Source organism: Sceloporus occidentalis, unplaced genomic scaffold (genome assembly GCF_023333645.1).
Source record: "Sceloporus occidentalis isolate IW3139 unplaced genomic scaffold, rSceOcc1.0.p SCAF_2, whole genome shotgun sequence".
Lineage (NCBI taxonomy): Eukaryota > Metazoa > Chordata > Lepidosauria > Squamata > Phrynosomatidae > Sceloporus > Sceloporus occidentalis.
This window is the reverse complement of record NW_028316982.1, coordinates 1825476-1850151: the sequence shown is the minus strand read 5'-3', so window position 1 is coordinate 1850151 and position 24676 is coordinate 1825476. Positions and strand designations below refer to the sequence as shown.

Sequence of the window (24676 nt, the reverse complement as noted above, 5' to 3'; positions counted from 1 at the left end):
AAAGATATACAACTGAGCACAAAAGTTAGAATCATACAAGCTACTATATTCCCTATTACCACAGATGGATATGAGAGCTGGAAAGTTAAGAAAGTGGATAGGAGGAAAATCCATTCATTTGAGTTTATGTGGGGCTGGCGAAGAGTGCTGAGGATCCTGGGGATGGCTAAAAAACAACCAAATGAGATCAAGCCAGGAATCTCCCTGGAAGCCAAGATGACAAAACTGAGGCTGTTGTACTCTGGCCACAACACAAGAAGACATGAATCATTGGGGAAAAAACAATAATACTAGGAAAGGTGGAGGGAAGCACAAAGAGAGAAAGGCTGCATGCTAGATGGATGGACTTCATAAGGAGGTCACGGGTATGACTTTGCAGGACCTGAGAGAGCAGTGGAGCATAGGAGTCCTGGAGACGTCTCATCAGCAAGGTCGCCATGAGTCGAGAGCAACCGGAGGTCAGTTAACAACAACAACAAAAGGCAAACCTATCATGAGGCAAGATTGCTCAGAGAGGGTTTGCTTTTGCCTTCCTCTAAGACTGAGACAGTGTGTTTTGTTCAAGGTAGGATTCATGGCCAAGCAGGGAATCTGTAGTTGTAGCCCAAACCACTATGCCATGCAGGCTCTCTACCCTAACTGGATTCCTGACCCAATACATTTAAGATGTATGGTAGACCTGCCATAAGGGGACACGGTGGCTCAAGCGGTTCAGATGCTGACTCTGCTGACTGCAAGATTGGCAGTTCGAGGCCCAAGTGCTGGAAAACAGGGTGAGCTCACATCACCACTCCCAACTTCTGCCAGCCTAGCAGTTCGAAAGCATAGAAATGCAAGTAGATAAATGGGTACCATTTTGGTGGGAAGGTAAACAGCATTCTATGCAGTCATGCTGGCTGCATGACCACCAGAGTCGTTTTCAGACAACGCTGGCTCTTGGGCTTAGTAATGGAGATGAGCACTGTCCCCTACAGTCAGACACGACTTGACAACCTTGTCAAAGGGCAATTTACTAGACCTGCCATATATCAAGAAAGCAAAGAGAGGAAGTTAAGGAAAACAGAAAATAAACTGGAAAGAGGGCAGGCAGAAAAAGAAATCAAACAGAGACCATAACCCTAACAAGCAGCTAGTACAATGCAAATATCAAGGTTAAAAATGCAAGTAATAAGATGGCCAAAGAGAAATATTTATTTTAAAAAGAAAAGACAACATGATTTGAGATCCTAACAGAATGAAGAAAGGAAAAATCAAGACTAAGATGGGGAAATATGCAAAAAGGACTCCTAAAATAGAACAAATTAGGATATTAGGATAAGCAGCTTATATTGAGTGCAAAAAGAATAAAGATGCCAGAGGGAAAATAAAAATGATTTGGGAGTCAAGCTAGTGAAGAAGCAGCATAAAAAAAAGGTCCATAACATCCAAGGCAAGCAGCAGGCTGATAAACCAGTGACCAGACTGTTGAAATAGAGATGGAACAGATAATGCGAACAAAAGCAGTGAAAATAGATGAAATGTAAGATTTTAAACAGATGGAAGAGGCAAGCTTTCATTGATCTAAATCTGACTTATGTTTTATGACAGGTAAACATTTTTTATAAATAGATTCACCTTCTGTTCACCAGCTGAGACAGCCTCCTAACAACAACACACAATAAATCCTGTTGTCCTGTTTCCCCCACTCTTTGGCTGATAGGCTTCTTAGTACTCTCTCCAAACACAAAGGTATGAAGATACAGGACTCATGACTGGTGGCCACTGATATGCCCACTCCTAATGAATCTATCCATTGAGACTAGTGGGAACAAACCCTTATCAGTTCATTACACACTGCACACCGAAGTAATGCCTTCTGTCTGTCCTGAAGCTACTGCCAATCCATTTCATTTAGTGAAATTTCTGCCCAGCATTATTTGTCTTCTTGCCCTTATAGGTCTCCCTTCAATTGCTTTTCTAATCTAAAAAGCCACCAGCATCTTCATTTTGCCACAAAGGAAACAAATGCCTGCCCTTTTCATCAATTTGGTTGCCGTCATCTAATTCCTTAATCTGTTTATCTGAAGCTAGGCAACTGGAACACTATGCCACACAGTGGTCCCTCCATATTTGTTGGGGTTCAGTGTGAAAGACCCCCATGAATATGGAAAAACCACAAATAAAAAAAAACCACTACGCTTTTTACCTAAGAGAACACCTCTCTAGGAATCTCCAGGTCTTCCAGTACAACTGCCAAAAGGAGCCAAAGGTTGATCACAGAATCATGCTGGAGGACCTACAAATGCCTAGAGAAGTATTTTCTCTAGGAACTTCTAGGTTCTCCAGCACAACTCTATGGTCACCTTCTGGCAGAGTTACGCCAGAGATGCCTAGAAAGAACATATTAATCAATTATTATTATTATTAACCTTTATTTATAAAGAGCTGTACATTTACACAACGCTGTACATGCAATCTTTTAGTCAGACGGTTCCCTGCCCTCAGGCTTACAATCTAAAAAGACACGACACAAAAGGAGAAGGGAGTGGTGGTGGGGAATAGGATCAGGTCCAGCAGATCTTCTCCATCTCCGAGGCCTGGACCAAGGCAGATGGACTGGAGGAAGGGCTTGGCTTCTTAATGGATGGTTAAAAGGAGGCTTCCTGGGTCAGAGAGGAGCTCACCTCTGGGAATGCTTCTCTAAACAATGTAGTCTTTAACTCAGTTTTGAAACTGGGTAGAGAAGTGATGAGGTGAGCATGTGGGGGAAGAAGGTTCCAGGAGTAAGCGGCAGCAAGCGAGAAGGGACGAATTCGGGAGGGGGCAGTGGTAGTCCTACACTGTGACAGGAGACACTGACTACCAGAGAGGAGAGTGCGAGTAGGAATGTAAGGAGAAAGAAGGTCAGATAAGTAAGGAGGGGCCAATCCATGGAGGGCTTTGAAAGTCAATAACAAAAGCTTGTACCAGATGCGGAAGGGGAAGGGGAGCCAATGAAGGGAGGATAAAAGAGGAGAAACATGGTCAAAGCGGCGAGTGGATGTGACAATACGGGCAGCTGAATACTGGACAGAGATTAAAGGATGGAGGTGTGAAAGAGGAAACCCTGTTAGAAGGAGGTTTACAATAATCTAGTCGCAAAACCACTAGGGCAGTGATGGTGAACCTTTTCGAGGCCGAGTGCCCAAACTGCAACCCAAAGCCACTTATTTATTGCGAAGTGCCATCTCCCTCTGGCTTTCTAGTAACAAACTCTGGCAGACTCTGAGCTGGGACGATGGCACATGTGCCCACAGAGAGGGCTCTGAGTGCCACCTTTGGCACGTGTGCCATAGGTTTGCCATCACTGCACTAGGGCATGGACCAGAGTCTTGGCAGTAGAGATGAAGAGGAATGGACGGATCTTGGCAATGTTGTGGAGAAAGAATCTACAGGCCTTGGCAGTGGCCTGGATCTGGGGAATAAATGACAGAGAAGAGTCAAAAATGAAGCCAAGACTGCAGGCTTGATGAACCGGTCGAATAGAAGTGTCGTCGACAGAAACAGAAAAGGAATAATGAAGGGTGGGTTTAGGTGGAAAGACGAGAAGCTCAGTCTTAGACATGTTGAGCTTCAAGCGCCGAAGCTGCATCCACTGAGAGATGTCAGACAAGAAGAAACTTGCTATTCAAGCCTCGTCGAAAGGTCAGGGGTGGAGAGATACAGAGAGAGTGTCGTCGGCGTACAGATGATAGGAGAAACCAAAAGAACTGATGAGTTTACCTAGGGACAGTGTGTATAGAGAGAACAGAAGGGGACCCAAGACAGAGCCCTGGGGAACTCCAACAGATAGCGGAACAGAGGATGAAGTCTGACCACCCGTGACCACTGCAAAAGATCTATCTGACAAGTAAGATTTAAACCAGTCGAGAGCAGAGTCGGAGAACCCAAGGTCAGAAAGTAAATCAACCAGGAGACAGTGATCAACAGTGTCAAAGGCTGCAGACAAATCAAGAAGAATGAGAATAATCAAAACTGCAAATAATCAAATCCACAAAAGTCAAAGCTGCAAATGTGAAGAGTCAACTGTATTTCAAATTGATCTCTAACAGACTTGAGCAACAAGATGACAACAACAGCGGGGATTTTATTTTCCCTCTTCTTTTTTCTCCTAATGGTTTTAAACATGGAATCTGCCTTTTTGCCACGAGTATTGCATACTTCTTCTCCCTTAGCTATTCATCATGTCCCAAGGCCTTTCCAAATGGCAAGACTGAATTCCTGACTTATTTCAGGCAAGTAAGTGCTACCAAGTGAGTCACTCTGAATGCAAACATCACCAAGTGTGGGAGAAGCAAATGTCAAGGCTTAATGTTTGTTCCCAAGCACAACACTTCACTTAAAAGATCAGCATGTTCAGAAGAGAAGAAATGGAAATGCATTTTCAGGTTCATCAAATGGATGCATTCCTTCAGCATCCCCCATTTCACTCCATCCCAAATCAAGCTTACCTTTGGGGGCTGTAGCTCTTTTAGTTTTGAGAAAATGTGCCACTACATACTCATGATTTTGCTTTTCAAATATACTACATCTGGCAGAGCTTTTCTGAAAATGAGACTGCTTTTTCCTGCTACATAGATAACTTTCCATTTTACAACTGATTTCCTGGACTCAATGGGGTTTGCTCTGTCTTTGAGTAAGAGCAGCTCCACTAAGCAGATCCCACTAAGCCAGATGTTCCTGCTGCATTGCCCAAACATGACTGATGGCAGACTGCTGGTGGAGCAATGCAGGGCAAGAAATGTTTGAATATTTGAAAGGATGTCATATTGAGGATGAAGCAAACTTGTTTTCTGATGCCCCAGAGACTAGGACATGGGGAAATGGATTCAAACCACAGGAAAAGTGATTCCACTTCAACATTAGGAAGAACGTCCTGACAATAAGAACTATTTGCCAGTGAAATATGCTGCCTCGGAGGGTGATGGTGTTTTCTACTTTGGAGTTTTTAAACAGAGGCTGGACGGATATCTGGATGTACATTCCTGCAAGGCAAAATGGGGTCAGACTGGCTTTCCACCTCTATGGCTCTATGAAAGCAGGTGAGCAATCACCGACAGCAGCAACCATCACTTCCCCAACCCTTGTTGCCAAGAAAGCTGCAGAATCACAGAGAACCAGCAACAGAGCCAGGGGCTCTCCTCTGATCCTCTCTCGATAGCCCAAAAGAGAAAATCTGGTTCAGTCCGCTGAATCCCTACTACTGTACTGAGAATTTAGGTGGCTACGTAAGAGGATGGGGTGGCTGCAACATCCATAACCAATTCTATATGGGACAACACTCAAAGAAATAAGAATGAACAGGCAAAAGAGGCTTCTCATATGCGCTTAAATCAGGACCACCACAAATCCAATCCATGCTGCCTGAAAGGATAAGCCAAGGATGGGAAATAGGTGAAGTCACTGTCTTCTCATGCATACGTGCTTCCTTGCCCTCCCTCAGAAGCATGCTATATAGCAGTGGTTCCCAAACTCTCTGGGTGTTTTGGATTTGAACTCCTAGAAGTCTTAGCAAGCGTGGCCAACAGTCAGGAATTCTGCGATCTGAAGTCTAAAACATCTGGAGGACCAAAGTTTGTGAACCACTGCTACATAGGGAGAGAGTGGGAGAACCAGAAAAAAATAGGATGCTGCTTTCTTAAAAGGCAGGGGCTGTCACCAGAAATGGCTCAGCTTTTCTCAGCTGGAAGGACTGAGCAACTTGCTGCTTCCTCCAGCTGCCCTCCTGATCTGCCAGCCTCCTTTCTCATCCTATCATCCTATCTGAAAGATGCAGCAAGAGAAGTGGACTTAAAAGATCCAGAAGGGAACAAGAAGTGCTTATTCCTCAGAGGAGGAGCAGTCACCAACTTTGCTGGATGGTGCAGAGGCCTAGGCTAGTTGGGCCCAGTATTCAAAGGGAGTCTGCGGCTCAGTAAGAGAGAGAAGGGCCCTGTTCCTTCTTGTACCAAGGCTGCTGCCACATTGAAGAAATAAAACAGTTTGAACCATTTTCTTTTCAGTGCATGCTTCCCTCCACGCCTTTGGAAGTGACAGCCTGCAGAGACAGTGGCACTGGTAGCCAGTTTCCAGAGACTTTCTGGCCACGGTGCATGTGTATGTACTACCTCCCTTGCTCTTTTTCCCAGAATCCACTGATGCATTCAAGTATTTTATTCCACATCTCAAGTCACGTCTCAAGTGTGGTTCAGTGTGCAAGATACTTTCAAGTCGAGTCTCAAGTTTGGGAGCTCGCATTTAACAGACTAATAAGAATCAGGGCACATTTCTCAGAAGGGAACAGGAAGCGCATTAAGCAATGCACTTGGGGAGGTCTCCTTGGCAGCCTGCCCCCACTACAAATCAAAGGAACCTTCTAAAAGTTTTCAAAAGCTTCAGAAGAATCCTTCTACCAAAACCCATTGCCTAATCCATTCGAAGTTCCAAGGAATGGTGCCCTGTGTGCTGGGGGCCATCTTTCCTGATGCTTAAAGTGGATGATGCCAGCAAGTCAGTCATTAAAAACATACAAGTCTCGGGTCAAGTCAGTGCATCAATTATTGCCAAGTCCACGTCAAATCACTGAAAGCAATTCAAGTCCAACTTAAGTCCAAGTCAATTGGCTCAAATCTACATCACTGTCCAGAGCAGGGCAGGAGAAAGGAGAGATTGCTATTTATAATTGGATTATTAGCTCCACTTGCCAATGAGTTGCTTCTTCAAAATAGAAGTGACAGTATCACTAAATACCTTTTTCATGCGAGAGAAATCAACTCACATCTCACAGTGGTTATGTATTAGTATTTACCAGATTGATAGTCACTCAGTTTTGGAAAAGAGATATCAGAGATACCCTAGCATAAGAAAGTATGGAAACTAGCTTTGACTAAAAATTATCAAATATGTAAAGGAAAGAAAGAAAAGCACAACTGTAATTTGTATTTGTTTTATTAACATGAGATAATGTCAACTTTCAAAGGCATTCAAATCTTTTTAGTTGACTGTGGCCCTGTCCAGATGGACCTTTAAGTACGTCCTGGTGACATACTAGGGTTGCCTCAGGGCGTTGCTTATATATGCTCCGCAACCCTAGTACGTCACCAGGACATCAAAAGGGCGGTGCCCTGTTTACATGGGCGCCACCATTTTGATGTAACAGCCGCGCCACATCCAAACGGCGCAGTGCAGTCGTTATATCTTGGCGCTGCTGCAGGGCGCTTGTGGCGCCCTTTCAGCGGCTCCAGAAGGAGCTCCAGTTTGGAGCTCCTTCGACTGCGTGTATCACTGGCGCAGCCTTTAAACGGCCACACCAGTGATTTTCCCTGACGCTGTCGGGGTGTCCTTGGGGCATGAAGCCCAAGGACACCCCTTTCCAGGCCGCAGGGAAGCAGCATTTTGCCTTCCATCCCCTTCTCCTTTTGTGTCGTGTCTTTTAGATTGTAAGCCTGAGGGCAGAGAACTGTCTGATTAAAAATAATAATTGTAAGCCGCCCTGAGAGCCATTAGGGCTGAAGGGCGGGATATCAATACCTAAATAATTAAATAAAGTGGCGGATCGGGGCCTCTGGGGCTGCCGCTGTGGCAGCTGAGGCCCTGATCCATTGGGAAAGGGGCAGTCTGTATCCTGCCTATGTAAGGAAATATTTTTGATTTCTTTTATTTCAATAGCATAACTGTGTACCTTACTTGAAAGGTAATTTTGTGTACCATTGCTGGGCGGGGGGGGGGGAGGGGGGAAGAAGGGTATGTATAGTATTATAAGATAAAATAAATTTTAAAATTAAAAATAAACGTTTCTCCACATCATGGCATGTTAGGCCTATAGAAGCATAATCTAATGTTTGGCACAGAACTTTGTTTTGTCTTCTCAGATTGGAAAATAAGATCTGCCAGTTCAGACACTATAGACAACATGAGTTTTCAAGGTTCCCTCTAAAGTCCCATTTCGTTTTTGGGAGATCCCTGTTAGTAACAACTAAAGAAAAAAGAAATTTCAAGTTCTCTCATATTCAGTGTTGTAAATTTTTATTAATTTTTTTTACAAAGGTTGAGTAGTAGACCAAGGTTATCATTTCTAAATAAGGTTACTGTAGAGATAACTGGAGTTAAGGTGCATTCCAAGCATACTTTTCTCAAAACTGGTAAAAGACGTGACTCTTTTGAGGACACAGTGGGTCATGTCAAGAATAACTGCAACGTCACTACACTGAAAATATAAACAGATGCAACTTTTGTCTCGCCTGATAGTTGCAAGAAAAGTATGTAAAGAATCTAAGATGTATAGAGTGGAATGAGTAGGAAAAGGAGTGTGAGAGAAGAGTAGGTACTCTGCTTCCCCATCCTCCGCCACTTTGTTGGACATAAAACAATACCGGAAAATTTTTATCAATGAGCAATCTAACAAATTTGTGTTGTTGATTTTGATACATATTCTAGTCATTGCACAAAAACTACATAAAAACCGCAGACAAACGTGAAACAGATACATTACTGATCAGTACCCAGCTTTAAAAAAAAACTTAACACAAAACTGATTTCCATTACTTTTCTTTTCTTGAAGACACATATTGAAAGGCACATATTTGCACAATTACTTAAGAAATGCAACAACTCAGAGAACACATTTATCATCTTTAAACAGAGCTACCTAGAGCAAAACACACACAAAAAAGTCAAGTGAACATCTTTAATTGGAAATCTTTTGAAAAGCAGGCATATCTAGGCATGGACAGGGGAAGCGTGTCCCTGTTAGTGCTTTTGGACATCTCAGCGGCTTTCGATACCATCGACCATGGTATCCTTCTGGAATGCCTGAGGGAGTTAGGTATCAGGGGCACTGCGCTCCAGTGGTTCCGTTCCTACCTCTTGGGTAGATTCCAGATGGTGCAGCTGGGGGCCGTCTGCTCTGATAAGAGGGCCCTTACATCTGACGCCCCTCAAGGAACGATTCTGTCCCCCATGCTATTTAACATTTACATGAAACCACTGGAGAGATCATCCGGAGACACGAGGCGCGGTGTTATCAGTACGCTGATGACACCCAAATATGTTTCTCTGTGACTTCGACTGATGCAGTGACTAGGGATGGCATCTCTCCTCTAAATGGAGTCGGTAATGGGCTAGATGAGGGAAAACAGACTCCGTTTGAATCCAGAGAAAACGGAAGTATTCGTGATAGGTTCTCCTGGCCCGGGGATGGAAGTTTGTCCACCTGTCCTGAACGGGGTCACGCTCCCCTTGAAGGACTCTGTTCGCAGTCTGGGGGTGCTTCTGGACTCGTCGCTTCACCTCACATCTCAGGTGGATGCGACAGTCAGGAGCACCTGTTACCAGCTTCAGCTGATACGCCAACTGAGACCCTACCTGGACCGGGAGGACCTTGAAATCGTGGTGCATGCTCTGGTGACCTCTCGGTTGGATTTCTGTAATGCGCTCTACATGGGGCAACCCTTGTACCAATCCCAGAAGCTTCAACTAGTACAGAACATGGCAGCAAGGCTAGTCACTGGATGCTCCAGGACTAGCCACATAACACCTATTTTGCAAGATCTTCACTGGCTGCCCATTCGCTTCCGGGCGCAATACAAGGTGTTGGTTATTACCTATAAAGCCCTAAATGGCATGGGCCCAGGGTACTTGGAGGACCGCATCTCTCCATATAATCCGCCCCGCACTCTCAAGACGGTCGGGAAGCAATTATTAAGGGTTCCTAAAATGAGATATACCTCATCCTCGCGAAGGGCATTCTCTGTCTCGGCCCCGCAGATTTGGAACTCTCTTCCCGACAAGCTCCGCTCTGTTACCTCCCTTGACCTGTTTAGGAAGAAACTTAAGACCTATCTCTTCCAATAGGCTTTCCCCATGTGTCTTGACATCTGTTCCTCATCATATATGGTGCTTTCCTGCTAGTTTTGTTTTTCAGCTATGGTTTTTAGTTCTGTGGTTTTACTGTGTTTTTAATTTCGGAATGTTTTATGATGTTTATATACTGTTGTCCAAATGGTACAATGTTTTATATCCTTGTTGTAACCCGCTTTGATCTCCTTTGGAAAAGCGGGCTATAAATAAACAGTATTTTTATTTTTATTATTTTATTTATTTATTTTTAAGTTATTAAGAAGGTTAAAGACTATCAAATATATTAGCGTATAAACAGATTATAGTTCACAAATGTTTATGCAATAATCCATTTGGATTCCAGACAGTTTTTGTTGAGATCACCGACTTCAGTACAGTTGTCCCTCCATATTCACTAGGGTTAGGGGAACAAGACCCCCATGAATATAGAAAAACCGCAAATAACAAAAACGCTGTTTTTACCTGAGAGGACACCTCTCTAGGAATCTCTAGGTCCCCCAGTGGAACTCTGTGGTCAATGTCCAACATACACTGACCATAGAATGGCACTGGAGTAGCTACAAATGGTCTTTCAGTGCAATGTTTAGTCAAAGTTGACCACAGAGTTGCACTGGAGGACCTAGACAGTCCTAGAGAGAACATATTAATGAAATCCGTGAGTAATCAAATCCGCAAATATCAAAGCTGCAAATATGGAGGGATGACTGTATTTAAAAATTTCTAAACCTAAATCCCCAAGCACACCTTCAGAACAGTTCTTTTGCCATTTATGTAATCAACATTTCCATCTCCTTCATCCTTCATCTACTTTTCCTTCCTGGACAAAGTTTCACAGGTAAAGCTCACAGGTGTTCAATAGGCACATGTTTTAACAGTCAAATATTTGAGAACACTTGTCCCTAAGGAGAACAATACAATTTCCTTAGCAGAACTACAGTCTTCCCTTTTTATCTGTGATGACTCCATTCCAGACCCCAACTTCCGAGGATAGCAAAAAACATGGGACCTCAAGTCCCATTCTCTTCTATGGCCATTCAACTTGCATGTGGCCACGTGCGCACATGTCCATTTAAAACAACAGGGCTTGCCATCCATGGAAGCGCAAATGCACAGATGGGAAGCCTGCGGATAAGAAGAGCCCACTGTAACAAGTGTATTGGCACTCCCATTTCTTTAACAGCATTTCATAGCTTTTCATGGTCAATGCAGTCAAAGGCTTTGCTATAGTCTATCCTACTGAGGACCACCACAAGTTCAATCTAAACAATGAAGAAATAGAAATAGTGAAAGAATTCCCATACCTGGGATCAAACACTGATAGAAATGGGGGCAGCAGTCAGGAAAGCAGAAGAATTTTAAGAATGGGAAGGGTGGCTGTGAAAGAACTAGAAAAGATCCTAAAACGCAGAGATATACATCTGAGCACAAAAGTTAGAATCATACAAGACGGCATATTCCTTACTGTCATGGATGGATCTGAGAGCTGGACAGTTAAGAAAGAGGATAGGAAATCCATTCATTTGAGATGATGTGGGGCTGGAGAAGAGTGCTGAGGATCCCATGGACAACAGTGAAAAGGACAAACCAATGGGTCCTATAGCAGATCAAGCCGGAAACCTCCCTGGAAGCCAAGATGACCAAACTGAGGTTGTTGTATTTTGGACACATCATGAGAAGGAAGGACTCATTGGAAAAGACCATAATGCTGGGAAAGGTGGAGGGAAGAGAGGAACATGCCAGATGGAGGATGGACTCTATTGAGGAGGTCACTATGGATTTTATGGGATTGCAGGAACTAAACAGAGCAGTGGAGGACACAGGGTCTTGGAGATGGCTCATCCAGAGGGTTGCCATGAGTCGAGATCGACTCAAGGGCAGTTAACAACAACAAAATAGTCTATAAAGCCCATGGTGATTTTCTTTTGAAATTCCTTGTTTTCAATGTGGTATATTTTCAATGTGGTCCCTAGTGCCTCTCCCTTTACTAAACCCTGCTTGGACCTCTATGATCTATCTCTCAGTTGGAGCTCTTGTTGCAGACATGTGAGAATATGTACTCTGGAAAACAGGGTTCAAATCACCACGCAAGCCATGGAAACCCACTAGGTGATCTTGGGCAGTCACATTCTCTCAGCCACAGAGAGGCAAAGGCAAACCTCCTCTGAACAAATCTTGCCAAGAAAACCCTGTGATAGGTTCACCTTAGGATTGCCATAAGTTGGAAAAAATGGCACGAAGGCATACAACAACCCCATTGGTACCAGTTTCAAGAAAGGCTACCAGCAGAGATGCCTCATCACTTGCATTTGAATGCAGAAGTCAAAAACATTCCAATTTCTCCTAATAATGGCTGTAAAATTCTGCCGAATCAGACACAATAGCAGGAAGTCCAAGAATTATAGCAGCAGTCCCCCATTGTGCAGTCTCCACTTTAATATCCCATATTCTTTAGTACATATTTTAGTTTATTCGCATCCGAATGTTTAAAAATGTTCTTGCTGTTTAATCCTTTTTTATGGGTTGCATAAATTTTACAATTGAGGGGAGGGTTGGGGTTTGGGGCTTTTTAAATTGCAATTTTTTAAGTGTATGATGTTTCAATTTTAAACTGCTGTAATCTTTGATTCCTTTGCGAAAAAGCGGAATATAAATAAATACTATTATTTAAAAATACTATTATTATATCAGAATATGATGCGGGGAAGCTCATCTAGCTTAATGTATTATTTTGTGATGGACGTGGCTTCATTCCTAAGATGGTGCTGGGGTACTGCTGTTCAACCCCTTCGTCGTTGGCCTTTGGGGTGACTCAAGGTTCATTTGTGTCTCCTATGTTATTTAATTGTAGAGGAAATCATTGGTTTCTTTACTTTAGTATGCTTTATGTGGGGCTGCCTTTGAAGAGCAGTCAGAAACTTTGACTGGTCCAAAAGGTTGCAGCCCGATTACTAACTTGTGCTGGCTACCCACCTTGAATCCCACTGTGGAGAAAGGCGGGCTATATATCCTGGAAATGAATAATTAAATTCAGGGAGCACATAAGTCCCTTGTTGAAACAACTTCCCTGGCTGTCACTCCACTTCAGGGCACAATTCAAAGAGCTGGTTATGACCTTTAAAGTCCTGCATGGCTCAGGTCCAGGTTATTTAAAGGACAGTGTCCTCCAGCCTGTGCTTGGAGATCTGCCAGGAAAGCCCTTCTCTCTGTCCCACCTCCATCCGTCACACGCAGATCTGGCGGAAACACAGGAGAGGCCCCTCTCAGTGGCTTCTCCCCGGCTCTGGAACTCCCTTCCCAGAGAAGTCAGACCAGCAGCCTCCCTGTTGTCTTTCGCAGACAAACAAAGAACTTTCTATTCCGACAGGCATTTGAGGAGTGATTATCTAAGGCCCATCTTACACAAAGCCCTGGTTACTGCTAATTATTACCCTGGTATATGTGTTTTTTTTAATGATGCATGTTTTAGCCTGATTTTATTTATTCCGGATTGTTTAATTATGTTTTAACATTTGTATCGTGTGGATTTTTAACTATTTTTTAATCACTGTAAAATGTTTTGAGTCCCAATCTGGGTAAAAAGGCAGGACATAAATAAGTAAGACTTTGTGGGACAGACTTGTGTCTTTGTCAAACGCAAAATTCCTGCCCATGGACATGTGGGCATGTGTGTGTGTATATCTGGGGATGTTTAGCCTGGAGAAGAAAAGGTAAAGAGGTGGTATGACAACCCTGTTTAAATATTTGAAGGGTGGCCATATTGAGGATGGATCAAGCTTGTTTTCTGCAGCTCCAGAAAACAGGACCTGAAGCAATGGATGGAAGCACCAGGAAAAGAGATTCCAGCTCAACATTAGGAGGAACTTCCTGACACTAAGAGCTGTTTAAAAGTGGAACACACTCCCTTGGAGATTCTGGTGGTTTCCTTCTTTGTAGGTCTTTAAACAGAGGTTGGATGGCCATCTGTCCCAGGGAGGGCTTTGATTGAGAGTTCCTGTATGGCAGAATGGGGTTGGACTGGATGGCCCTTGCAACTCTATGATTCTATGTCTTCAAGTCACCCGTCAAAACATAGCTATCACAATAACCGTGTTAGCCTTTTAAAAGGTACCATATGGCTTTTGTTTGCTTTTGCCACACAAAGCTGCACTGTTACTATTTTATCTGTTTTAGAAGCAGTTTCTCACCGAGCATTTTTCAGGAATAGTGAAGACTGAATAGACAGCATCTTCATTTATGAATTTAGGAAGTAAGAGTTGGGAAAAAATACAGAGTTGCTACCAGGCAAATGGGATCCTACTTGGCAGAGACAGACCTTCAGCCTCTGTCAGATGAGACAGCTTCTTACACTCCATCAAAAAGCATGTGTCAGTCCCAAAATGCAACATAATTATGCCAGTGGTGACTATAAATTTAATTCTAGGAATCTGCAGGGGAACCCTCTAAAATCCAAGATTGCATTCCCTCATAGCTTTCCTTGCAGTATGAAATAATAATAATTATTATTATTATTATTATTATTATTATTATTATTATTATTATTATTATTTGTATACCGCCCTCTGGCAAACCAATCCGGGCGGTTAACAACAGTAAAATATAAAATATGACAATTAAAAACACTTTATCCCTCCCCCCCTTAAGACAGTATTAAACAGTATAACGTATTAAAACACAATATCAATGCATAAAAACAACAATTAAAAACTAAAAAACCCTGATATCCCTCTGCTGATCCTCAACCATCACTAAGATGGGGCCACAGGAGGAATGAGGGAATCAGGGAACCTGGGCCGGGATGGTTAATCTGGAAAGGCCTGCCGGAAGAGATCCGTCTTGACCGCTTTTTTAAAGCTGTCTAATGATGTTATCTGACGGATCTCATTCGGCAGGTCGTTCCAGAGTTTGGGGGCGACAGCAGAGAACGCCCTCTGGGAGGTCGACACAAGCCTAGATTTTAGAGGCTGCAGTAAGTTCCTCCCAGAGGACCGGAGAGCGCGGGGAGGATTGTACGGGAGGAGGCGGTCCCTAAGATAGCTTGGACCCAAGCCATTTAGGGCTTTAAAGGTGATAACCAACACCTTGTACTGGGCCCGGAAGCTGATAGGCAGCCAAATATAATGGAGCTGGGCTGGTGGCATTCTGTGTGATCACCTTTTCAAGGAAGCCCTCTTGGTCACTTTATCGCTGGCTTCATGCCCTTAGTTAACCCTCTCTTTTATTTTTCTGTATTCTTAAAGCTGAATTTTATTTCCATACTACTGTACTCTTTTTTTATTAATATCTTCTCCTTTGATACTGAATTTTCATGACTACAATTTGCCTTCATTTTTTAGATAGTAGTACTGCTAGAGGGATATTTCCAAAGCATCATGCTCATCTATTGTAATAAAACCCCAGTGTTGAACAACAGATATAAAAATAGGTGACATTATCAATCCGATATGAAAATGCATGCAAGGAAACCATGCCTCTATAGCTATTAAAGATAACGGTCAGCAAATAAACACAAGTAAGATGTGCATAACCTTGCTGATCACGCAAACTCCTTCTCCCTTTTAGCTTCCTTTCTGTTTGCACACAGAGCAACCAATGTCATCTGAATGTTTATTGTCAGAGGCTGCATCTCTCCCCAGGCACAGTCCCTTTCCAACCAATTATTATTGTACACTGTGTCCTTTCCAATGATCATCATCCCAGACGGTGCTGAAGCTGTACAGTGTGAGCTGATTATGGACAAAACTGTCACAACAAAATTAGATCTGTCATAATTTTGCCACACGGGTCTCCTAAAAAGTGCCCATAACTCCTAACCTTGTTTTTATCTTGCCGGGAGTTCAGCCCTTCTTGTTCTTCATGTTGGCTCAGGCTGCCTCTCTGCCTCCCATTTCTATACCCAGGACTGGGTATAACGTACTCTTTTCCTAAATCGATGTCTTTCATCTTCTCCTTCCGTAAACGCCAGGGTTAACAAATGTATTTGCCACTCAGAAAACTCTGGGGAGGGAAAAAGAGAGAAAGCAATCTTGCATGAGGGCTGCCACACTCCCCGGCTTCCTAAAGAACATCTTAAAATAGGATTAGATTACAGTTTTGAAATCCTATGGCAAAATATGGTCAGGCTACTGTTATTTCCACTAACACCAGCAGAACAGATACTGTTTCAGTTCAAGTCCTGAAGCAGTGACCCTGAGTGATCCCAAAGGAAAGAGAAACATACACTCATGTCTATGTGAAGTGAAAGGCTTTCATGGCCGGCATCCATAGTTTTTGTGGGGTTCTGGGGGCTCTGTGGCCATGTTCTAGAAGAGTTTATTCCTGATGTTTCACCAGCATTCTCTGAAGATGCCAGCCTCAGATGCTGGCAAAACGTTAGAATAAACTCTTCTAGAACATGGCCCACAAAAAACAAAGTTCTATGTTTGCCATACATATGTTAAGCAGTATTTGAATTTTTACTAATGCAAACCCTGACTATGCTCTCGGCAAATACAGTTCTTAATTATGAAAAAGGACTGTACAGGCAAATAATAAGGAGATGTGTGTTTGTGTATACACAGGCATTCCTGAATCTCATGGCAAATGTGAGGAAAACACTCAGGATGTGTTAATACAGATAAGCTTCCAGCTTTTATTGAAGCAGTTTTGTTGAGCAGAATTACAGAGGCATCTAGGTTCATAAAACTCATCATTAGCCACATCCACATTAGCAATGTAAGAATGACGTTGGCTAGGAATACCCATATTTTAAGTTCCTTCAAATAGGAGAGGCTCAAACTACCATAACTTTGCAATCCTATTTAATAGCTTTAACATGCAGTAGTAATGGGGTACTTCCAGGCATAGTGCCTGTGAGCAATCAGCATTCAAAATCAAAACTACTGTATGCACATTTGAGACTGACCAAGCAAAAGAAAGAAAGAAAAAAAAGCAATATATGGTTAGTGTCTACCTCCATGTAAGGCCTAACCAGCCTAAGGGCGCTGGATCCTGTCTGATCTTGGAAACTAAGCAAGATCAGCCCTGATCAGTACTTGCATGGGAGACCACTAATGAATATCACAAGGTGTAGCCGATATTTCAGAGGAAAGAACAGTCAAAACCACCTGTGAAAATTCTTTGCACAAGAAAACTCCATTAAATTCTTGGGGTTATCTGCCAACTCAAAGGCAGTTAACCCCCCCCCCCCCTTATTAACAGGTGAACTGAAGGACACACACACACACACAGAGTCTCCATCCACAATGCTGCTAGTTCAAATACCTTACCAAATCACGCAAGGAAAAGTACAACTATCATTACACACAGCCATACACGACTCTAAACCTCCCATTGGGAAGCACCTCTTTTGCAAGAAATGACATTTCTGTTATTATTGTAGGAAACTAGACTAGTCTCAAAAGCCCCAAACACTTTGCAGAAATAATGCAGTTTGAGAGCGCTTTAAACTCCCAACTAAACTACAATCCCCAGGATTCCCTAGCACTGAGCCAGGGCAGTGAAAACAGTCTCAAACTGGATGATTTCTGCAGTGTGCTTTGGACCTTTTATCTCCAACCACTTGCCATGCTGGCCAGGGCTTATGGCTGATGCAGGCCAAATCTTCTGGAGAGTGTCATGATTCAGGAACCAAGGTTTGAAAAGCCAATTAAACAAAGCAGTGAGATTAACTGACCGTTTATTCAGATTACAAAACAACGATTCGCTTCAGACCAGTTGGAGTCAAATCTAAGTTGTGCTCCAAAACATCCCACCTTTAAGAATATTTTTCCAGAGCCCTCCTCCTTTGTCCAGCCCCAGCCCACGCTCCTTCCAGCGTATCAAAGAGGGCTTGTAACTGGTCACACCAGTTCCTAACGCCTTATCAACCCATTTTTCCCAAGGCTTTGTTGCCCATCAAACACTTCTCCACACAGGATCTAACACAGCCATATATCTGAACTACTCCAATCACTGTCCAGCTGTCTCCCCATTTCAATTGAATTACAGACCTCTCTGCTAAACAACATCTAGAGGTAGCCGTGTTGGCCATATAGCCATTCTTTTCACATCCAAACCATGATACCTTTATTGGGACAAGCAAAATGCACTATTACATGTTGCAAGCTTTCAAAGTCCCACTGGCTTCTTCATCAGGCAGACAGGAGAAAGAAATTGAAGATGTTAGTAATAGGCCTGCAATTTGCTGTTTCTGGTCTTAGTTCGGATGGTAAGGAGGGCTATCTGCAGGCTGGCACCTCCTCCTTTGGTCAGGGGGTCACTGGGAGATTTTCAAATTCAAGGAAATTTAGTGTCCATTTGCAATTCAAAGAAGATGTTTCCTTGTAGTCCAGCATGTCTCGTTCCTTTGTGAAACCACAGGTTCCTGTGCAGATAGAGAATACTGAATTTCTCAAGATGTCTTCATGTTTTGCCTCAGGACAACTTTAGGTGGTATAAAGACAAAGCATGCCAATCCAGTCCCAATATTAGAAAATACTGCTTTACCTTTGTTGTAGGCAAAAGCCTCAGATGGCAAGGTCCCAGTGCACTGATTCGCTCTTTAAAATTCCCTTGTGATGGCTGAAATGCGGCATCTTGAAATCCAAAAAACATCTAGGAAACATCTTCCTTGAATTGCAAATGGACATTGTTGCTGTTCAATATCTTTATCAATGACTTGGATGACAGAATTGGGGCTATACTTATCAAATTTGCAGATGACACCAAATTAGGAGGAATAGCCAACACCCCAGAGGACAGGATCAAGATTCAAAATGACCAGAATAGATTAGAAAGCTGGGCCAAAGCTAACAAAATGAAATTCAACACGGAGAAATGTAAGGTACTGCACTTAGGGCAGAAAAATGAAATGCACAGATATAGGATTATGGGGGACACCTGGCAGAATGAGAGACTTATATGTTTGAAAGGCATCTAGGAGTCCAAGTAGACCACAAGTTGAACATGAGTGAACAGTGTGATGCGGCAGCTAAAAAGGCCAATGCTATTTTAGGCTGCATCAACAGAAGTATAGTGTCTAGATCAAGGGAAGTAACAGTCCCAATCTATTCTGCTCTGGTCAGGCCCCACCTGGAATATTGTGTCCAGTTCTGGGCGCTACAATTCAAAAAGGACATTGAGAAACTGCAGCCATGTGTCCAAAGGAGGGCCACTAAAATGGTGAAGGGTCTGGAAACCATGCCCTATGAGGAAGGACTTAGGGAGCTGGGGATGTTTATCCTGGAGAAGAGAAGGTTAAGAAGTGATATGATAGCCCTGTTTAAATGTTTGAAGGGATGTCATGTTGAGGAGGGAGCAAGCTTGTTTTCTGCTGCTCCAGAGACTAGAATATGAAACAATGGATGCAAGCTGCAGGAAAAGAGATTCCACCTCAACATTAGGAGGAACTTACCGACAGTAAGGGCTATTTGACAGTGGGTCATACTGCTTCCTCGGAGTGAAGAGGAATCTCCTTCCTTAGAGGTTTTTAAACAGAGGCTGGATGGCCATCTGTCAGGGATGCTTTGATTTAGATTTCCTGCATGGCAGAATGGGGTTGGATTGGATGGCCCTTGCAGTCTCTTCCAGCTCTATGATTTTATGACATTAAGTCTCCTTGACTTTGAAAATCTCCCAGTGATCGCATGGCCAAAGCGGGAGGTGCCAGCATGCAGATAGCCCTCCCTGCCATCAGAAGTAAGACCAGAAGCAGGAAAAGCAGGCCTAGGACTCACATCTTCTATTTATTTCTCCTGTTTGCCTCCTGTTTGAAATCTTGCAACATGGAACTGTGCATTTTGGTTGGCCCAATAAAGGTATCATTATTTGGATGTTACAGGAGCTCTCTGCTCCTTCCCTTCCTGTGCTTTCCTCTAGTAAAGAATAGCTCGGTTTCTCTGTCCCCATTATACAACATCACTCCCTCACTACTACTATATCTCATCATGGCAGATTCTGATATTTCATCATAGCAGATTCTGGCAGGTCGTCTCTCCCTGGATCTCACCCTCTAATCCTGGAAAAAGGACGCCTTCATTTCTCATCTACCCTTGAAAATTCACATTCTTTTTAAAGGTTACAGTAAAAAGTCACCTTGCTAGAAAGCTCTCCCTGTAAAGCCACTCTCTTCTGGTGTCCTTGCATTTTATACCACTGGAGCGTTTGAAAGAGGCTTTAGGGTTTTGTTCTAATACATTCTCATCATCCTCGTCCTCCTTGTGCCACAAGGGAACAAGAGATCTGAGAAAACAACCCCAGACAGCGTGACTCAGCAAACCTTGCCTCTTATCACAGTGAGTCATAATCCCTTTCTGTAAATGGAAAAAAACTGTACAATCCTTTACATAAGCCTTTTAAAGGCAGTTAGAAAGGCCATTTGCTAAGAAGGGAGCAACCACATCCGTTTCCCCTTTCCTTTGCAGAACGAGGCGGTTTCAGTGGGCTGCACACCAAGGGCACCAGACCCACACATTCACACCACAAACCTCCCTGACATCCCTGTTGCTGCTGCTGGCCGGAGGACTCTTCTGCATCCTCACAGAGACATGACCCTCCATCCTTACCTTGCTTGCAGCACCCTCTTTGGGATCCATTTACAAACAGCACCGAGCAGCTCCCATTTTCAACCCACCTTTTTAACACAACATTTCAGAACCGGAACGCAGCAAAGCACCACCTAACTATCTCTTTGTGTGTCTGTGCCTTCTAGTCCCCTGCCAACCTGTATTCTTAGGCAAAGAATACTCAAGAGATGTTTTTGTCAGGTTCCTTCCCCTGAAATAGAGCCTTGGTCTCCCACCCAAGTACTGACCAGGGCTGACCCTGTTTGATTCCCAGGATCAGCCAGGACCTGGTGCCTTTAGGGTATGGATTACCTCAGAAGAGGCTCCTGAAGAGGACCCTCACTGCCTCAGTCCAGCCAGCCTTCCTTCCTCTGCAGCCACAACAAGATCATAAACAGGATCAGCTGTAAAGCCTTCTGCACATCCAGTTCCTCAGTCTTCTCCACGCTGTGCAAATAACTACACAGCAGGGCTGTGGTTTTTAAACTGGCTCCTGACCAGATCCTTAAGGCCTAAGTCTACCACCTCTGCACCTGATGAATTAGACTCAGTCTATAAAAGCTTATGCCACAAATTTCTTCCTCTCAGTCTCAGAGGTGCTACAATACTTCTTTACATATAATAATAATAATAATAATAATAATAATAATAATAGGATTTATTTATATGCCACCCAGTCACTGGGAATCCGGGCGGCTTACAAGAGAGGGGATAATAGACGTGCTCTTAATAGTCTATGAAAGCTCATGCTCCCAGCTTCTTTCTTTCAGTCAGTCTCCAAGGTGTTCGAAGGTCCCTTCACAGACTTATTTCCCGGACTAAGGCCCCCAAAACACAATGCAGAAATAATCCCTTTTGAGACCTCCATAACTGGCCTGGCTCAATGCTAAGGAATTCTGGGAACTGTAGTTTTGTGAGACATTTAGCCTTCTCTGTCAGAGATAGCTCTGGTGCCACAATAAACTACAATTCCCAGAATCCCCTAGCACTGAGCCAGGGCAATTAAAGTGGTCTCAAACTGGGTTATTTCTGAAGTGTGTTTTGGACCTCATCTCAGAGGTGCCACAAAAGCCCTTTGCATATAGTGCTCTCAACAGTCTAAGAAAGCTCATGAAAGCAGCTGGGCCCCACAATGCAAAAAGGATGTTGAAAAATTGGAGCCATGTGTCCAAAGGAGGGCCCCCAAAATGGTGAAGGACCTAGAAACCATAAAGCCCTATGAGGAAAGACTCAGGGAGCTGGGTTTGTTTAGCCTGGAGAAGAGAAAGTTAAGAGGTGATATGATATGCACCCTGTTTAAATACTTGAAGGGATGTCACATTGAGGAGGGAGCAAGCTTGTTTTCTGCTGCTCCAGAGAACAGGAGACAATGGAGGAATGGATGCAAGTTACAGGAAAAGAGATTCCAGCTCAACCTCAGGAGGACCTTCCTGAGAGTAAGGGCTCTTTGACAGTGGAACAGACGCCTTCCTCAGAGATTGTGGTGGAGTCTCCTTCCCTGGAGGTCTTCAAACAGAGGCTGGATGGCCATCTCTGAATGGGGATGCTTTGCCTGAGGGTTCCTGCATGGCAGAAGAAGGGGCTTGGACTGGATCAGGGCCATTCTTGGGCTCTCTTCCAACTCTGTGATTCTACGATTCTCTCTTTCAGTGAGTCTGAAAGGTGCTCCAAGATCCCTTTGCAGACAGGTTTTCCAGACCAGCACAGCCATGCCTCTGAATCCTCTCTCTCTCCTACACAACACACACACACACACACACACCCTCCCTTTCCCCTTGAGGTGACCCATGGAGAGCAAACAGGAGCCATTGTTACTGGAAATGCTGCCCTGCTTTATGGGCCCTTCATGGGCAATGCTACTCAGGGAAGGGATGGGAGAGGCTTTTCATTCTCCTTCTGCCAGGCTAGAGATTTTGGAGGAGGAGGAGGAGGAGGGAAAGTTCCTTTGCAAGGGCAGAATGGTTAATTGGGGGCAATCTTCTCATTTCAGCATCCCTGCCCCACAGCTCCCCTTCCTAAGCCAGGTTCTCCAGGCTTCTTTTCCTTTCCTCTCCACCGAAGCCCCTTCTCCAGAGGCTGAGGTTTATCCCTAGGAAAGCCTGCCCTGGAACCAAAGGCCTCCCAGGAGAGAGCCCTTCCCCAAAGGGCCCCTGTCTATCTCTGTCTGGGTGGGTTTTCAGTCTCTGTTTCCATCTGCCTGGGTCCATTATTCTTGGGGGGGGGGGGTTAAAATACATGAGCAAATCAAAGAAGAGAAGGCCCCCCAAGACCTTCAGAAGAGAGGGCTTCCAGTTGGTCTGTTTGGAAAGCCCCTTCCCTCCCCAATCCATGGACATCTGCCTCTCGATGTCTCTGCAGAGAATGGCATAGAGCTCTCTCTCTAGGTCTCTATAAACCTAGAAAGCTCCTCCAGAGAACCCTCTTTCTCAAGGCCAAGCCCCCCCCAAAATCAATGTTTCTCGCCCCTCATTTCAATCCTCCTCAGGAGTATTTAGGGCATTTCTCCTCACCATTCTTCACTGGGGGGGGGGTTAAATGACAAGACCCCCCCAAATTAAACACTGCTTTCCTCATCCGTGTCCTCCAGGAGCCCCCCCCCCCAAAGAGATCAAGACCCTTCGCCTCCTTTAAAGCCCCTGAGCATCCTTCCCCTGAAGGGGGGGCAAATGAGACCCCCCCCCCCATAAATGCTCCTGCCCTCATTGAACATTTCCTTAGAAAGCCTTAAACTCTCCTCGCTCAAATTCCCCTGAAAAGGGCGGGGGGCAAAATGACCCCCCCCCCGAAACATTCGACCCCACTCCCCTCATTCAGCCTCTCCATAGATTTCTTCATTGTGTTTTTATTTAAAACTGGTTTTTTATTAATAAAACCCTTTTTTAAAGCGCTTCCCAACATTTATCCCTTTCGGGGGGGGCAAAATAAGAAGCCCCCCCACAAAAATCCAATATTATTCACTTAATAAATGAGAGCCCCCCCCCCCATTAAATAAACAAATATTATCCCCCTCTTTTAAGCCCTCCATCTTTATCCATTTCGGGGGGGCAAAATAAGACCCCCCCAAATGGAAGAAACCCCATCCTCAGCAAACAGCCTCCTCCGCTGCTTCTCACCTGCGGAGCGTCGGAGGCAGCACTTGTCCTCAGGGCCCTCAGGCTCCCAATAAGAGAAAGAGAGGCGAAGAAGAAGGCGAAAAGCCCAGCCCAAGGCGGAGCCACGCTGACTGACTGCGCCTGCGCCGGAGGACTAGGCTCCACCCACACCGCGGCGCACGATGGGAAGGGAAGTCCTTTCTCCCTCCCTCAGCCTCTTCAGCCAATGAGCCCGAGGACTACGCGTCCCATCAGGCGCCACCTCGAGGAGCAGCCGGGTGATTTGCATACGCTCCGCCCCCTCGGGCCCGGTTGGCTAGGAAGGCACTCCTTCCCCGCCAATGGGGTGAGAGGAGTAGGGGCACGTGACCAACCCTTGGCCAGATATGAGAGAGAAAGGCCTGCTTTAGTGTTTAAAATGATCCTCAGTGCAGACGCAGTCCGTTTTGAGACTTAGGGACTCCTGGGAAGTGTAGTTTTGTGAGACAATGAGCCTTCTCTGTCAGAGAAGACCTTGGTGCCACAATAAACTATAATTCCCAGGATTCCACAGCACTGAGCCAGGGCAGTTAAAGCCGTCTCAAAGTGGGTTATTGCTGCAGTGTGTGTTTGGGACCTTAGTGATTTCATGAAGGGAAGGCGTTGTCGCCCCCTTTCCCTCACCTAGGCCTCTTTCCCTCCTGGGTCAGCCATCAGTCAGTCTTCTATCTCTGTGTTTTGCTTCACTGTCCTCAGACTATTTACGCAGCGCTTCCTTTTATTTGGGTTCGACTCTTGAGTTAGGAGCCATTTCCAAATGGTTTGCGTTCCAAAAACAAGCAGTTTGACAGGACCTGGACTACAGGCCTTGGGCCTTTGCCCTGTCAGTCAGCACCGCCAGCCCCAGCCCCTGAGCATGAGTGAAAGGCTGGATGTGAGCCATTCTGCCACACAGTCGCCAAGGGAACATGCTCCACTGTCAAACGGCGCTTGCTGTCAGGAGGCTCCTCTCATGTTTCGGTGGAGCCTCTTTCCATGTAGTCTGAGCCCATTGCTCCATTGGGGCCTTCTCCATCAACACGACACCCTTTCAGATAGTTATTATTACTGTCAGCAAGTTCCTCCTAATGCTTTTAGGTGAAATCTCTTTTCCTGGAGCTTGCATCCATTGCATCCTGTTCTATCAGGGCTATCATGGCACCTCTTATC

General features: G+C 44.5%; 1 protein-coding gene across 7 annotated transcripts in view; it reads right to left on the bottom strand.

Annotated features, from left to right (window-relative positions):
* The window catches only part of LOC149317856 (ATP-binding cassette sub-family C member 5), an 85801-nt gene extending 62203 nt beyond the window's left edge, over positions 1-23598 (bottom strand). For 6 of the 7 annotated variants that reach the window (XR_016279936.1, XM_089508566.1, XM_089508570.1 and 3 more), the window contains exons 1-2: positions 23510-23598; positions 15667-15849 (exon numbers count right to left, since the gene is read on the bottom strand). Coding sequence is in view for 6 of the 7 variants with exons in the window: in XM_089508566.1 (XP_089364692.1) it covers positions 15667-15795 (129 nt within the window). In the remaining variant the exon portion in view is untranslated. Of the gene's footprint in view, positions 1-15666; positions 15850-19926; positions 20012-23509 lie in introns of those variants that run through there. The other variant, XM_089508567.1, reaches the window with a different exon arrangement.
* Positions 23599-24676: the final 1078 nt, after the last annotated feature.